Raw genomic sequence first — 17,152 nt, 5'->3', positions numbered from 1 at the left:
ACTCAAGACAGGTCCTGGGGTGTGAGACAGGTCCTGGGGTGTGAGACACAAGACAGGTCCTGGGGTGTGAGACACAAGACAGGTCCTGGGGTGTTAGAGGTCCTGGGGTGTGAGACACAAGACAGGTCCTGGGGTGTGAGACACAAGACAGGTCCTGAGGTGTGAGACACAAGACAGGTCCTGGGGTGTTAGAGGTCCTGGGGTGTGAGACACAAGACAGGTCCTGGGGTGTGAGACACAAGACAGGTCCTGGGGTGTGAGACACAAGACAGGTCCTGGGGTGTTAGAGGTCCTGGGGTGTTAGAGGTCCTGGAGTGTGAGACACAAGACAGGTCCTGGGGTGTGAGACACAAGACAGGTCCTGGGGTGTTAGAGGTCCTGGGGTGTGAGACACAAGACAGGTCCTGGGGTGTGAGACACAAGACAGGTCCTGGGGTGTGAGACACAAGACAGGTCCTGGGTGTTAGAGGTCCTGGGGTGTTAGAGGTCCAGGGGTGTTAGAGGTCCTGGAGTGTGAGACACAAGACAGGTCCTGGGGTGTGAGACACAAGACAGGTCCTGGGGTGTGAGACACAAGACAGGTCCTGGGGTGTGAGACACAAGACAGGTCCTGGAGTGTTAGAGGTCCTGGGGTGTGAGACAAAAGAAGGTCCTGGAGTGTTAGAGGTCCTGGAGTGTGAGACACAAGACAGGTCCTGGGGTGTTAGAGGTCCTGGGGTGTGAGACTCAAGACAGGTCCTGGGGTGTTAGAGGTCCTGGGGTGTGAGACACAAGACAGGTCCTGAGGTGTGAGACACAAGACAGGTCCTGGGTGTTAGAGGTCCTGGGGTGTGAGACACAAGACAGGTCCTGGGGTGTGAGACACAAGACAGGTCCTGGGGTGTTAGAGGTCCTGGGGTGTGAGACTCAAGACAGGTCCTGGGGTGTGAGACAGGTCCTGGGGTGTGAGACACAAGACAGGTCCTGGGGTGTGAGACACAAGACAGGTCCTGGGTGTTAGAGGTCCTGGGGTGTGAGACACAAGACAGGTCCTGGGGTGTTAGAGGTCCTGGGGTGTGAGACACAAGACAGGTCCTGGGGTGTTAGAGGTCCTGGGGTGTTAGAGGTCCTGGGGTGTTAGAGGTCCTGGAGTGTGAGACACAAGACAGGTCCTGGGGTGTTAGAGGTCCTGGGGTGTGAGACTCAAGACAGGTCCTGGGGTGTGAGACAGGTCCTGGGGTGTGAGACACAAGACAGGTCCTGGGGTGTGAGACACAAGACAGGTCCTGGGTGTTAGAGGTCCTGGGGTGTGAGACACAAGACAGGTCCTGGGGTGTTAGAGGTCCTGGGGTGTGAGACACAAGACAGGTCCTGGGGTGTTAGAGGTCCTGGGGTGTTAGAGGTCCTGGGGTGTTAGAGGTCCTGGAGTGTGAGACACAAGACAGGTCCTGGGGTGTGAGACACAAGACAGGTCCTGGGGTGTTAGAGGTCCTGGGGTGTGAGACACAAGACAGGTCCTGGGGTGTGAGACACAAGACAGGTCCTGGGGTGTTAGAGGTCCTGGGGTGTGAGACACAAGACAGGTCCTGGGGTGTTAGAGGTCCTGGGGTGTGAGACACAAGACAGGTCCTGGGGTGTGAGACACAAGACAGGTCCTGGGGTGTTAGAGGTCCTGGGGTGTGAGACACAAGACAGTATTGATGATGATGTAGTGGTGAAGACTTCGCGAAAAACTCTTCACCAATTTTTGACATAACGCTATAAATTTACATGCAGCGCACACTAAACGAACAGCGGCTAAGAAAATCTGGCTTATAAACAACCTCATCTTCATAATTTGAAAAATCCTTTTATTTTTTGCTTTTATAATAATTCGCTATTTTTGAAATCGACACCACATACGACTAAAAATATTTGCTTTAAAATCCGATCAGTAGCTAGCGATCTCTGGAAGACAATTACTTGCCCCTTTTTAACGCCCGCGGAAACCAGTCGTCCGTGACAAACAGTTCGCGGTTGTAAATGGGCTGATTGAGTAAGTGCTTGAAATCAATTGTGTTATCTCCCTTTTATTTATTTATTACAGTTATCTTTGAATTAGACATTCCTGGATTGTCGTCAAAGATTGAACAAAATCGCTGCATTAGAAGTAGGTCAAAGTTGGCCACAAACCCACAAACAGACATAAATTAAACACAAGTTCATTATAAAATTCGTAACATTTGTTATTTAGTACCGAATTGTGAGGTAGAGGTGTGTGTGTGTCTGTGTGTTTCGGGGGGGGGGGGGGGGTGTTGTCCAAGAAATGTACAATTCGAGAGGTCTATGGAGATTTCAATTGTATATAAGGTTATATTAATAAATGTACTGGGCCAAGATGGCGTATGTTTGTGTTTTATCAGATGTGCTTGATTCCTTAGTGTGTCGTGGTGTGTTGTTTAATTGTGTACACAATTCACGATGTATGGCTGTGTGAGAAAGCTGTACACAATTCACGATGTATGGCTGTGTGAGAAAGTTGTACACAATTCACGATGTATGGCTATGGGAGAAAGTTGTACACAATTCACGATGTATGGTTGTGAAAGTTTTACACAATTCACGATGTATGGTTGTGAAAGTTTTACACAATTCACGATGTATGGCTGTGGTAGAAAGTTGTACACAATTCACGATGTATGGCTGTGAGAGAAAGTTGTACACAATTCACGATGTATGGTTGTGAAAGTTTTACACAATTCACGATGTATGGCTGTGGTAGAAAGTTGTACACAATTCACGATGTATGGCTGTGAGAGAAAGTTGTACACAATTCACGATGTATGGCTGTGGTAGAAAGTTGTACACAATTCACGATGTATGGCTGTGGTAGAAAGTTGTACACAATTCACGATGTATGGCTGTGGGAGAAAGTTGTACACAATTCACGATGTATGGCTGTGGTAGAAAGTTGTACACAATTCACGATGTATGGCTGTGGTAGAAAGTTGTACACAATTCACGATGTATGGCTGTGGGAGAAAGTTGTACACAATTCACGATGTAAGGCTGTGAGAGAAAGTTGTACACAATTCACGATGTATGGCTGTGAGAGAAAGTTGTACACAATTCACGATGTATGGCTGTGGGAGAAAGTTGTACACAATTCACGATGTATGGTTGTGAAAGTTTTACACAATTCACGATGTATGGCTGTGGTAGAAAGTTGTACACAATTCACGATGTATGGCTGTGAGAGAAAGTTGTACACAATTCACGATGTATGGCTGTGGTAGAAAGTTGTACACAATTCACGATGTATGGCTGTGGTAGAAAGTTGTACACAATTCACGATGTATGGCTGTGGTAGAAAGTTGTACACAATTCACGATGTATGGCTGTGGGAGAAAGTTGTACACAATTCACGATGTAAGGCTGTGAGAGAAAGTTGTACACAATTCACGATGTATGGCTGTGAGAGAAAGTTGTACACAATTCACGATGTATGGCTGTGGGAGAAAGTTGTACACAATTCACGATGTATGGCTGTGGGAGAAAGTTGTACACAATTCATGATGTATGGCTGTAGGAGAAAGTTGTACCGTTTTAGTGGTCACTATCATAATCTTTCAAACTGTTTTGTAAGAAAAAACTCAATAAATTGAAGAAAAATTGTACCAGAAACCAAATTTTAAAAGTAATGCTTATAAACATAAGATTTTGTGTTTTCAGAAATTAGATACTTAACATCATTAAACTCTATGTTACGACGTATGTCTTGTAACTTGAATCTCTACATTTATTCCAACTATTTCTAGCAAGAACCTATTCCGTCCTTTTTAAAATTATGATCGCCGTGCAAATGTCAACCAAACAAAAAACAAAGAAAGATTGTCATTTGACACCAAGATGTTTTTCTTTGTTATGTGATCGTACGCAAAATTTTATAACGGCTTAGTCTGTGACGTCACGACGTCTTGTCTTTCTTCATAAAACCAACCCTAGATGGTTATGTAATCTTTTGATTACATACTACCTGGTGGGGTTTATTCACTTGATTACACCAGGTGGGGTTTATTCACTTGATTACACCAGGTGGGGTTTATTCATTTGATTACACCAGGTGGGGTTTATTCATTTGATTACATACCACCTGGTGGGGTTTATTCACTTGATTACACCAGGTGGGGTTTATTCATTTGATTACATACCACCTGGTGGGGTTTATTCACTTGATTACACCAGGTGGGGTTTATTCACTTGATTACACCAGGTGGGGTTTATTCATTTGATTACATACCACCTGGTGGGGTTTATTCACTTGATTACATACTACCAAGTGGGGTTTATTCACTTGATTACATACTACCAAGTGGGGTTTATTCACTTGATTACATACTACCAGGTGGGGTTTATTCACTTGATTACACCAGGTGGGGTTTATTCATTTGATTACACCAGGTGGGGTTTATTCACTTGATTACACCAGGTGGGGTTTATTCACTTGATTACACCAGGTGGGGTTTATTCATTTGATTACATACTACCAAGTGGGGTTTATTCACTTGATTACACCAGGTGGGGTTTATTCACTTTATTACATACTACCAAGTGGGGTTTATTCACGTGATTACACCAGGTGGGATTTATTCACTTGATTACACCAGGTGGGGTTTATTCACTTGATTACACCAGGTGGGGTTTATTCATTTGATTACATACTACCAGGTGGGGTTTATTCACTTGATTACACCAGGTGGGGTTTATTCACGTGATTACACCAGGTGGGATTTATTCACTTGATTACACCAGGTGGGGTTTATTCACTTGATTACACCAGGTGGGGTTTATTCACTTGATTACACCAGGTGGGGTTTATTCACTTGATTACACCAGGTGGGGTTTATTCATTTGATTACACCAGGTGGGGTTTATTCACTTGATTACACCAGGTGGGGTTTATTCACTTGATTACACCAGGTGGGGTTTATTCATTTGATTACATACTACCAGGTGGGGTTTATTCACTTGATTTCACCAGGTGGGGTTTATTCACTTGATTACACCAGGTGGGGTTTATTCATTTGATTACATACTACCAGGTGGGGTTTATTCATTTGATTACACCAGGTGGGGTTTATTCACTTGATTACACCAGGTGGGGTTTATTCATTTGATTACATACTACCAGGTGGGGTTTATTCACTTGATTACACCAGGTGGGGTTTATTTATTTGATTACATACTACCTGCTAGGGTTTATTCACTTGAAAAGTCCTGGTGTTGTTGTGGTTGTAGTTGTGGTTATTCTGTTGTGTGTAGTTGTGTAGAGTAGTTGTGGTATGGTTGTACTGTGGTGTGCTGCTGTGGTTTGACTGTTATGACAAGATTAAGCGCTCCATTACTATTTTGTTTAGTAATAGAGCTAGCAGTTGAATTATACACCAATGAAAAAAATTAATGAACAAAACCCAATCAATTTGGGACTGACCTTGAGGGCAGCTGTCCCGGCATACTGTTGGCTGATGACGTCACCATTGTTTGCCCAGATCTGTTGATACGTCATCCGGCAGCTGACCGGCAGGTTTTCCTCAGGTGGAAGTAGACCCAGTTTTCTGAACTGTCAGGTTACAAGGTGTACAGGTTAGTGCTGCTGTCGCCATACTGATGTGGTGATGGTCATGTAGTGTTGGTGATCTAACGATGGCGATGTTGCTGTGGCGATGGTGATGTTGCTGTGGTCATGTAGTGTTGGTGATGTGGTGGTTGTGATGTTGCTGTAGTGATGGTCAAGTAGTGATGGTGATCTGACGATGGTGATGTTGCTGGCGTCATGTACTGACGGTAACCCAGCGATGGGGATGTTACTGTTGTGACTGTGATGTTGCTGGGGTTGTGGTGATATTGATGAAGTGGTATTGATGATGATGTAGTGGTGAAGACTTCGCGAAAAACTCTTCACCAATTTTTGACATAACGCTATAAATTTACATGCAGCACACACTAAACGAACAGCGGCTAAGAAAATCTGGCTTATAAACAACTTTATCTTCATAATTTGAAAAATCCTTTTATTTGATTCCCTTCTCCCCCAGTCTGTCGCCATTCTTGGCCTGTTCTGCTTTCGGTATTTCTAAGGTTGTTCCCCGTAGAGTTAGAGACGGGGAAAATTTGATAATTTAAACGTGTTGTTTTATGCCTGGCATTCGAAAGGCTTTCCTTTGCTAGCTAAATATTTATTTATCTAAAATATACACGAGCAAACAATGAGGGGAGGGGCGGCCAAGGCAGACCTGGAGGCCGATTATTCTTAAAGAATTGAAGACAGAAGAGATGTCTTGGGAGGCTGCAAAATCAAAGTCGGGGACAGAACAAAATGGAAGGTTATGGCCAAGGTCCTATGTGCCACATGGAGTAAAAAGGTTCAGTACGTACGCAATGGGGGAGAGTGATGTAAATTGCTGACAACCGTGTCTGCAGCTTACTACTCCACACAACAACCATGCCAACCCCTGCTGTCAACCATCCACCTAATGTTGACAACCAGCCGAGAAGTTTGCAACCCTCTGTGTTTGGTCACACGGTCCATCAAAACATCTTTGTTGCTTTGTTTGTTGGGCCAACAATATCATCATTGATGGGACATTTCATCAAAGACAGCTTTGTTTAGCAGACGTCTGTCGATGTGCCAAGAACGTTAAAGGACAGGGGCAGACAACCAAGCCGTCTGTCACGATAATTACTACCGAAAGTGTAGAAATAGGTTGAAGAAAATTAGGTCGACAGGCGTGCATGATGTCATTTTAAACATTAAACGCTGCTTATATTACTTGGCCTAAAGGCGAAATCAAACAGTGAGGGAACTAGCTTGGGGCCGTACCCCCCCCCCCTCTCGACTTGTGACGTTACTGATATCAAAGCTATTCCGGCATATGATTTTAAAGGATAAAAAAACTTTTCGAACACATCAATTTTAAAACTTGTCCAACTTTTAAATCATAAAATTTAATATGATATCACAAGCACAGTAGGCTTAAGAGCTGAAATTGTGCTTGGAATTCACGTTTCCCTAACCGTTAGTCCGACTTAAAACGGCAGTGTACATATAACGTATTCTTTCAATGCCAAAGGTAGACCCAAATACGTGATAGTCCTAGAGAAAGGTAGACCCAAATACGTGATAGTCCTAGAGAAAGGTAGACCCAAATACGTGATAGTCCTAGAGAAAGGTAGACCCAAATACGTGATAGTCCTATAGAAAGGTAGACCCAAATACGTGATAGTCCTAGAGAAAGGTAGACCCAAATACGTGATAGTCCTAGAGAAGAGTCGTTTTATCCAGGCGGGATCCGAACCCACCACTCCACATGGCACCGAATGTCTCGCCTGATGTGCAGCAGGTCACAAGTTTTAACACTACGCGACAACCACCTGGTTCCTACCGCTCTTGGACTCTGTAACACGACCACACTACCACAAGAGCCGACACGTTTGTGTAACACCACACTATCACAACAGCCGACAAATTTTGTAACACCACACTATCACAACAGCCGACAAATTTTGTAACACCACACTATCACAACAGCCAACAATTTTGTAACACCACACTATCACAACAGCCAACAATTTTGTAACACCACACTATCACAACAGCCAACAATTTTGTAACACCACACTATCACAACAGCCAACAATTTTGTAACACCACACTATCACAACAGCCAACAATTTTGTAACACCACACTATCACAACAGCCAACAATTTTGTAACACCACACTATCACAACAGCCAACAATTTTGTAACACCACACTATCACAACAGCCAACAATTTTGTAACACCACACTATCACAACAGCCAACAATTTTGTAACACCACACTATCACAACAGCCAACAAGTTTTGTAACACCACACTATCACAACAGCCAACAATTTTGTAACACCACACTATCACAACAGCCAACAATTTTGTAACACCACACTATCACAACAGCCAACAATTTTGTAACACCACACTATCACAACAGCCAACAATTTTGTAACACCACACTATCACAACAGCCAACAATTTTGTAACACCACACTATCACAACAGCCAACAATTTTGTAACACCACACTATCACAACAGCCAACAAGTTTTGTAACACCACACTATCACAACAGCCAACAAGTTTTACACCACACTATCACAACAGCCAACACGTTTGTGTAACACAACACTATCACAACAGCCAACTATTTTGTAACACCACACTATCACAACAGCCAACACGTTTGTGTAACACAACACTATCACAACAGCCAACAATTTTGTAACACAACACTATCACAACAGCCAACAATTTTGTAACACTACCACACTATAACAACAGCCAACAATTTTGTAACACCTATCACAACAGCCAACAATTTTGTAACACTACCACACTATCACAACAGCCAACAATTTTGTAACACTACCACACTATCACAACAGCCAACAATTTTGTAACACCACACTATCACAACAGCCAACAATTTTGTAACACCACACTATCACAACGGCCAACAAATTTTGTAACACCACACTATCACAACAGCCAACAATTTTGTTTGACGGCAGTTGGACGCTTGAAACACATTGTATTTCTTAAATGTAATTCAGTGTTCATCAGAAAACCAAATATTTCATTTGTAACCTAAATAACCAACAGCTCGTCTTGTGGATAGAGAAATAGGGCTAACATAGAGGGGTCAGTTGGTCTAGTGGATAGAGAAATAGGGCTAACATAGAGACGGCCACTGGTCTAGTGGGTAGAGAAATAGGGCTAACATAGAGGGGGCAGTTGGTCTAGTGGGTAGAGAAATAGGGCTAACAGAGGGGGCAGTTGGTCTAGTGGGTAGAGAAATAGGGCTAACATAGAGGGGGCAGTTGGTCTAGTGGGTAGAGAATAAGGGCTAACAGAGGGACACATGGTATAGTCAAGTCTAGTGGGTAGTGACGTGAACCGCCATCTACCATTAGAAAACACCTGTCACCTTCGACTGGCATGTGTCTGTTAACGGGATCACTTTTGTCACTATACGGAACCTGGGGGGGGGGGGGGGGCGGAAAAGGATTCAACTCTACAACGCAGACGTGATTTGTATATATATATATATATATATATATATATATATATATATATATATATATATATATATATATATATATATATATATATATAGATACATAGATATACATGTAGATTTACGTTTGCATGTATGACCTCTTGGCCCTGATTACTGCATATTGTACCGGTGAAAATGTGTAGTATTGTAGCAGATAAGTTAAATATGACAGAGAAGCTGGGCCAACAACAGCGAAACAAAGTTTAATATTCCACACATCCAGCCCGTTATGTGAGGGGTATTATGTAGTCAGGGTAGGTAGGGAGGGTGGGGACTGGGTATCATCTAGGGTGTGGAGGAGGTGTGGACTGAATGTACTGTATAGTCATGGTAGGGAGGGTGGTGGACGAAGTCACTACTGTAGGTCACTGACACAAAAGGTGGGTAGTGTCAATAAGTGGGTTAGTGTTCCTGGATCATTAAACAGGACTAACGGGTTATCGGACTTGTCCTTCAACAGGTGCTCAGGTAAGTCTTGGTTTACAGGCCAGACCTATCTCATGGTGCCAACTACTAAACCTACTCGTGTACACATAAGATGGCGTCTTGATGCCAGACTAGCGGGAAGACGAGGACGGCACGAGACCAAAGAGTGTATGTTGACAAGTGTGACAAGCAATACAAGACGTCAAGTGAGGACTTCAAGCTTAAGTAGTAGACAAGCAGGACAAACTACTTCGTCATGTCTATAGAGTGGGGGGGGGGGAGGGAGGACAATGGTACATCAAAAGTTTTATTGATGTGGGTTGTGATCGTGTGACTGTGGACAAATGCGACGTAAGATTGTGAAGACTGTGCCATGTGTTTTGTGGCTGTCAGTTTGACAAAGGTTCAGAAGCTGATTTAATGGAACCGTCAGTGCCGGAATACCAAGTCAGTCACCTTAGATACAAATCTGCACTTCTAGAAGCCTAAGAGAGTTTGACAGAAGACATCAATAATTTGGGTAGGGTCAGAAATACTGACGGGGGCAAGGGGGGGGGGGGGGGTTCAAGTTAAGTCTATAAATATCGGTCTATATAGGCTTAGGACTAAAACTCAGCAATGTTTACAAGTATGTATATTTATTTATTTGTCAGAATCAAGAGATAAGAAAATCTGCAGTATGTGTACTTTTAAATTGCGTACTGAAATAGAAAAAAAAATTACTCTGAAATGAATGTATAAAGCAAGTTATTCGATTATAAAAGCTTTAATTTTCAAACAAAATGCGCCCATATAGATCTACAATGATGCCGATTGAAAAGTTTAATGCATTATAAAGCTTTACTTTCTGTCGGCTATGGCTCTAACGCTGTCTGTGTACGTTATAATATTTACTGATGAGGGCATGGACCACCCAAAAATATTATTTTTGTCGCAAAGAGAGGAAGAGAGAGAGAGGGGGGGGGGGGGTTAAAGAACAAAAATACTTTTAAAAAACAGGGTTTTGAACTCAATTATTTAAGGGATTAAATTAGTTATTTAATAATTAAATATGGGATTTTGTTGGTCAAAATGAATATATTTTGGTTTTTATTTTTTTAATAGCATCAGAATGTTATATTTGTATGGAAGTTATCACTAAGCCAAACCCACCCCCACCCCCCTGCATCATCCACAAAACAGGACTTCCTATAATCCCACTCACTCATCTAGCCTGGGCCGAGGTTTGGGTCTAGGAAGAGGGTGTCATTAGGGGTTTAAATAATGTATAAAGGGTGGGGTAGGCGTCATGAGTTATTGGTTTGTGTTGTGCACTGCATCCGACAGATCATTTTCCAATGGTAAACTGGGTTGACTAGTGACTTATAAACATAAAAAGATGTTAAAAAACACACACCGGGCCTAACACGTGCTAGCTTGTGATGGTTACAACATATCGTCCATGTAGCCAAGTGATGACGTCAGGGAATGCTGACGTAATAAAATATTTACCTCTACAAGGTCGTTAGGGAAGGTCACCAAGGTCGCCAGATACATTCTGCAGATGAAACTAGATATCTGTGTGACAAACCCAGATCAAACGTGTTTTTGCCCAGGAAGTTGCATAACAAAACTATCTTTAGAATATGTCTCATGTGTCCTTTACATGTCGCTAAGGACATAGGACTGAACTATTTCAGTGAGTTAAATCTAGAAGGTCTTTGGGTGAGTTACGAGAATTGGACGCTCATATAGAATGGTGCCTCAAGGTACATGTTTGTTTCAAAGATTTGTCAACAAAAAACTTGACAACAATCTTATCTGTGTTATATGAGGCCGTAGAAAAAGCCTTTAACACTGTTTATCTTAGTATAGAGCCGCAACAAAACATAAAGTTATTCGTCAATAAATTGTGGTATGTACTTTAGACATGAAAGGGGCCTATTGACCCCAGAGGTCACCTTGGTCAAATACACCAGCCGTGTTAAGTATATTTTAACTTTGACCAGACATGACTAAAAGAATTTAGATGACTGAAAGTACCAAGTGAAACACAAACACTTTAAAGTGCACAGATGACTTAAATTATAGAGGTGACACAAACACCAGACACGTCTCAAGACACCAGACACGTCTTGTAAGATACAACAGACACGTCTAGAGACATCAGACACCTCTTGTAAGATACAACAGACACGTCTAGAGACATCAGACACCTCTTGTAAGATACAACAGACACGTCTAGAGACATCAGACACCTCTTGTAAGATACAACAGACACGTCTTGTAAGATACAACAGACACGTCTAGAGACATCAGACACGTCTTGTAAGATACACCAGACACGTCTCGAGACACTAGACACCTCTTGTAAGATACTCCAGACACCTCTTGTAAGATACACCAGACACGTCTAGAGACATCAGACACCTCTTGTAAGATACACCAGACACGTCTAGAGACATCAGACACCTCTTGTAAGATACACCAGACACGTCTAGAGACATCAGACACCTCTTGTAAGATACACCAGACACGTCTAGAGACATCAGACACCTCTTGTAAGATACACCAGACACGTCTTGTAAGATACACCAGACACGTCTTGTAAGATACACGAGAGACCAAAGACCAACTATTTGATTGGTCCCAGAGAACCAAAGACCAAAGAGGGCGTATACAAATGTAGACTAGAACAATTTTTATGTCGATGTATTCAATCAGCGTATACAAATGTAGACTAGAACATTTTTTATGTCGATGTATTCAATCAGCGTATACAAATGTAGACTAGAACATTTTTTATGTCGATGTATTCAATCAGCGTATACAAATGTAGACTAGAACATTTTTATGTCGATGCATTCAATCACACTTGAATCGTCCAGACGATCAAATACAAGATTACAAATTTTTTTGTAGCTTCTAAAAAATGGCATTTGTATAGATTGTTTTCTAATTTGACGGAAAACTTCTCGTTCTAGTAAATGCGTTTTTTGAATACCGATATTTTTTCCCCTATTTTACAGTATATGATAGATTAAATCTGTGGGAGGACAAAATTTACGATTTATGAATATCTAATTTATTCCAGTTCTGTTGTAATAAAAATTTGGCCAGAAATCTACACTACTAATCTGGCCAGCCTTTGATGGAACCTAACCAAGTGGAGCGTTCACTTAACCCCAGAGAAAGCACTCCTGGCATTTCGTAGCGAGCTGCCACTTCCCTACACAGAGGATTACCAGAACTAGATAAATCTAGATCCTGGGCAGAAGGGGAATGTACGGCACTAAGCCTCGGCCCAGAGAGATTTTCAGCACTGTAGGCTGGCTGATTCACCCAGTAGGAGTCGATGCGAGGCCATACTGAACATAACTCAAGGTTATAGGATATCTTGTGGCCCACAAAGAACAGGGGTGACAACGGCCTACCTAGGAGGGTCACTAACTTTTGTCTTCTCAGTTCCTTCCTCTTTATCGCAAGTAAACATGTAGGAATCACTGACAAACGACAACACAAACGTCCATGAAGTCTTTTAATACATGATTTGGGGCAGGGGTGCTACTTGCATTATCAACAAGATAAAATAGGGTTGGACGCGAACTGACCAGTCTATAGAAACAAACAACAACGCTACCAGGTCTGAGGTCCGACATACGTGCGACAACTTTGGTCAGAAGGGTTGGGGCAGTGAACGTGTGGTTAGCCAGGTCTGTGTGGTGGACAAAGGTCGTGTGGCAAAGGTCAGCTAGACCAAATGAAAGGTCAGCTAGATTAAATGAAAGGTCAGCTAGACCAAATGAAAGGTCAGCTAGACCAAACGACCAATGCCATCTAGACCAAACGACCAATGCCATCTAGACAACACGACTTATCCCAGCTAGACCGTTGAAGCCTGTGGAGCCAGAAACTGTCCCATAAAACAGGTTTGGCTGTACACCTTGTCTACCCGTCTATTTACTTTGTTGGCGATGCCCGCCGCTACACTCATGGACACTCGTGTAACAAAACGAGGCTCCACACGTGAACGAACGCTTCTCCACGTGTTGCTGAAGAACACTGGATTCGATTCTATGTTTACACCACGAAGCTACAGACAAGGTGTAACTGGACACCTTATTAGTTCGGTTATATAAGAGGTGTATCAGGTTCTCTTGCCAAGTTGACTGACACCCCAGAAGGGCAAGGAGCGGTGCTACGGAACGGTGCCACGGAAAGTTCTACCTGACGGTTCTTGGATTTCAGAGCTGCCCCGACGATCTCCTGGTGTCTGAGATGTCAGGCCACTTACACAGGGGGTCGGGACATATATATAGGGGGGTCGGGACACTTTTGCAAGGGTCAGGCGCTCATGCATGAAAGACATTCGTTAGAACAAAGGTCAAAGTTCACTAGCTTATGAAGATCATCCACCGCAGTAGATGAAGTGAAAGTTTGTAGCCCGACATGAAGTGACAGTTTGTAGCCCGACATGAAGTGACAGTTTGTAGCCCGACATGAAGTGACAGTTTGTAGCCCGACATGAAGTGACAGTTTGTAGCCCGACATGAAGTGACAGTTTGTAGCCCGACATGAAGTGACAGTTTGTAGCCCGACATGAAGTGACAGTTTGTAGCCCGACATGAAGTGACAGTTTGTAGCCCGACATGAAGTGACAGTTAGTAAAAATTTGGTTTTGTACATTATCGGCAGACATATTTAAAAATAAAAAACCCAGGTTTTGTAAAGACCAAACTGATTACTGGGATATGTTATATCGGCTGACTAAATATGTTTGACGTACACAGACGACCCCCCCCCCACACACACACACACATACACGCAAACAAACAAAAAGAGGATGTAGCCTAGTGTCGCCCCATGCGCCATGCGACGGACTATCGTGTGAGTGTGTGCTAAAAATAGATACTGTTTCTTGGAAAGTGTTCACCGCCTACACCCTAAATGTAAGTCTTATTTCCACCACGATTCAAACGTTTCCACACAAAACGCCCCCCCCCCCCTCTTTTTAACGATTTGTGTCAATAGTAACGATCAGTCCTGTTGGCCCATACCCCGTGCTATAGTGCTGCTGAGTCCATACACTGTAGTATGGGCGAGTATGATGATAACGTAGGTGATATTTAAGGCCCATACATCGTGATATGGACGATTAAATGATACACTAGCTGCATACCCGTGTTACGCCACGGTAAATCTTTTTTAAATGTACCAACTTGGGAACATAACAAAACTAAACACAAACGCAAACACAAACACAGCGCAAACACAAAAGAAAACGCAAAAAAACAAACGAAAACACAAACGCAACAGGCAAACACAAACTGAAAAGAAAAAACAAACGCAAACACAAACACAAAAGAAAACGCAAACACAAATGCAAATGCAAAAAACACAAACGAAAACATATTCCAACAATAATGCCCTCTTGGGCGTCCGTGGAATTTGCATTCACATTTTTATCATTAGCGTGAGTTGAATTTCTTTTTAAATTACACCTCCCCTGGCAGAATTATTAAATACGAGCCGACCCGCGGCATATCATACGCCGCTATTTAGTTGTTTTATTTTCTACTTTTCAGTAATTCATAATTTGTGAATTCGATAGTACCAATGCTGCCACTGAAAATATTTGCTTTAAAACACTAACCCCCCCCCCCTTTACCCCCAACCCCTACCCTACACCCCCCCCCCCCCCGCCCCCGTGAAAGCAGCCTCCTCTTAGTTACCTCCTGTAAGTTTAAAATCGTTTCAAACTAAATTATCTGCCCCTAATAGCCGTCAACAAACCCGGCTCTACGATTTGTAAACATTTAGAGTGAACCACAGCTCACCAGATCATGTGGGGGTGGGGTGGGGGTGGTAGTGATAGTGATAGAGAGGAAGAGAGGGGACTGCAAAGGCGCGCTTGCAGCTTGTTTTCTAACGGCTCCCAGAAGAGAATTATATATATAGATTTTGATAAATTAGTTTTTTCGACCCTACTGTTATTAAAGTGTATCCAATTTTTCTAGGAATCTAAGCGAAAATATTATTTGACATTGATCCGTTTAATATGTTTAGCAATGTGCGTGTATTTAATATTTTCTTCAGCTATGCGAAAGAGTAAAAACTGTGGCAACTATACAATACATTTAAGTCGTTATATAAACAAACCCTACTCAATTACATATTATAAGACAATATGATGCAATTTAAAAACACTGCATGGTTCGATGTCTACTTTTACGGTTCGAAAACCTATAGCGATGACGGAAGGAAGAAAGGACTGACACCACAACCAGCGTTATATTATAGATATGGCCATACACCGTACTATTGACGAGTATGTGATATATAAGGCCCATACACCGTGCTATGACGAGTATGTGATATAAAAGGCCCATACACCGTGCTATGGACGAGTATGTGATACATAAGGCCCATACACCGTGCTATGGACGAGTATGTGATACATAAGGCCCATACACCGTACTATGGACGAGTATGTGATACATAAGGCCCATACACCGTGCTATGGAAGAGCCATACACCCTACTCAAGCTGACTTAATACGCGGCCATTTGTCATGATGAGGTGACGTGCAAGGGAGAATGTTCTAGTAGAGGCTGGGAGAATGTTCTAGTAGAGGCTGGGAGAATGTTCTAGTAGAGGCTGTGAGAATGTTCTAGTAGAGGCTGGGAGAATGTTCTAGTAGAGGCTGGGAGAATCTTCTAGTAGAGGCTGGGAGAATGTTCTAGTAGAGGCTGGGACAATGTTCTAGTAGAGGCTGGGAGAATGTTCTAGTAGAGGCTGGGAGAATCTTCTAGTAGAGGCTGGGAGAATGTTCTAGTAGAGGCTGGGAGAATGTTCTAGTAGAGGCTGTGAAAATGTTCTAGTAGAGCCTATAGACGGACGGCCTTATCGTACTCGTGGATCGCATTACCTCGCCCCACTAATTGAAGATTGGTGTCAACTGAAGACTATTTCCGCTCAAGCTGCAAGAGGACCTGGCCATTAGAATGCACCGCTATATCAATCTAATGTGGTCATTATAATGGTATACATGCTCACATGGGGGAACATAAACCTTACAGTCTAAAAAATTTTAATTACTGGATTTTGAGATGCAAGTGCGAGTCACGTGATTTCTATTTTGGGGTGATGAAAACACAGCAACTAAGCACCGGAGTTTTCTTTTAATTGGGTAGGCAAAAAAAAAAACCCGTGATTAATTTTGCCATATTTAAATTCATGTAGATTTTATATCTTGGCCATATACAAACCTATAAAAAAAAATTGTAATTAGTTGATCTAATTAGTTTACTTAATACTAGCGAGCATCTGAGTTCATCTTACCGAAACATTTGATTGGGCTTGTATGCACACATCTTTCCTAATGCCGCAATTCTAAAGATTTCTTCTAACAAAGATAACAAACCCCAAGGGAACTAATGTCCAATCACCTTTAGGGGAGGGAACTGCTACTATATAAATCTTAAACTGACGTATAAGTAAACAAAAAAGTAATAATATCAAGTGAATCACCAACAAAATTCCAGATCAAGGCTAAGACGTTGAGAAGATAACAGTTTATTACTTAACGATGTTGAAGACGGCAATACTAGTTTTATTACTGAAGGACATATTTA

General features: G+C 42.4%; 1 protein-coding gene across 1 annotated transcript in view; it reads right to left on the bottom strand.

Annotated features, from left to right (window-relative positions):
• LOC131955354 (phosphatidylinositide phosphatase SAC2) overlaps nt 1-17,152 on the bottom strand; it is a 115,789-nt gene that overhangs the window by 13,993 nt on the left and 84,644 nt on the right. Inside the window, exon 13 of the mRNA XM_059319471.1 lies at nt 5,450-5,578. Coding sequence (XP_059175454.1) covers nt 5,450-5,578 — 129 coding nt within the window. The remainder of the gene's footprint in view (nt 1-5,449; nt 5,579-17,152) is intronic.

Source organism: Physella acuta, unplaced genomic scaffold, assembly GCF_028476545.2.
Source record: "Physella acuta isolate Inbredline_101_S28 unplaced genomic scaffold, ASM2847654v3 ptg001063l, whole genome shotgun sequence".
Lineage (NCBI taxonomy): Eukaryota > Metazoa > Mollusca > Gastropoda > Physidae > Physella > Physella acuta.
This window is presented reverse-complemented; position numbering and strand designations above follow the sequence as displayed.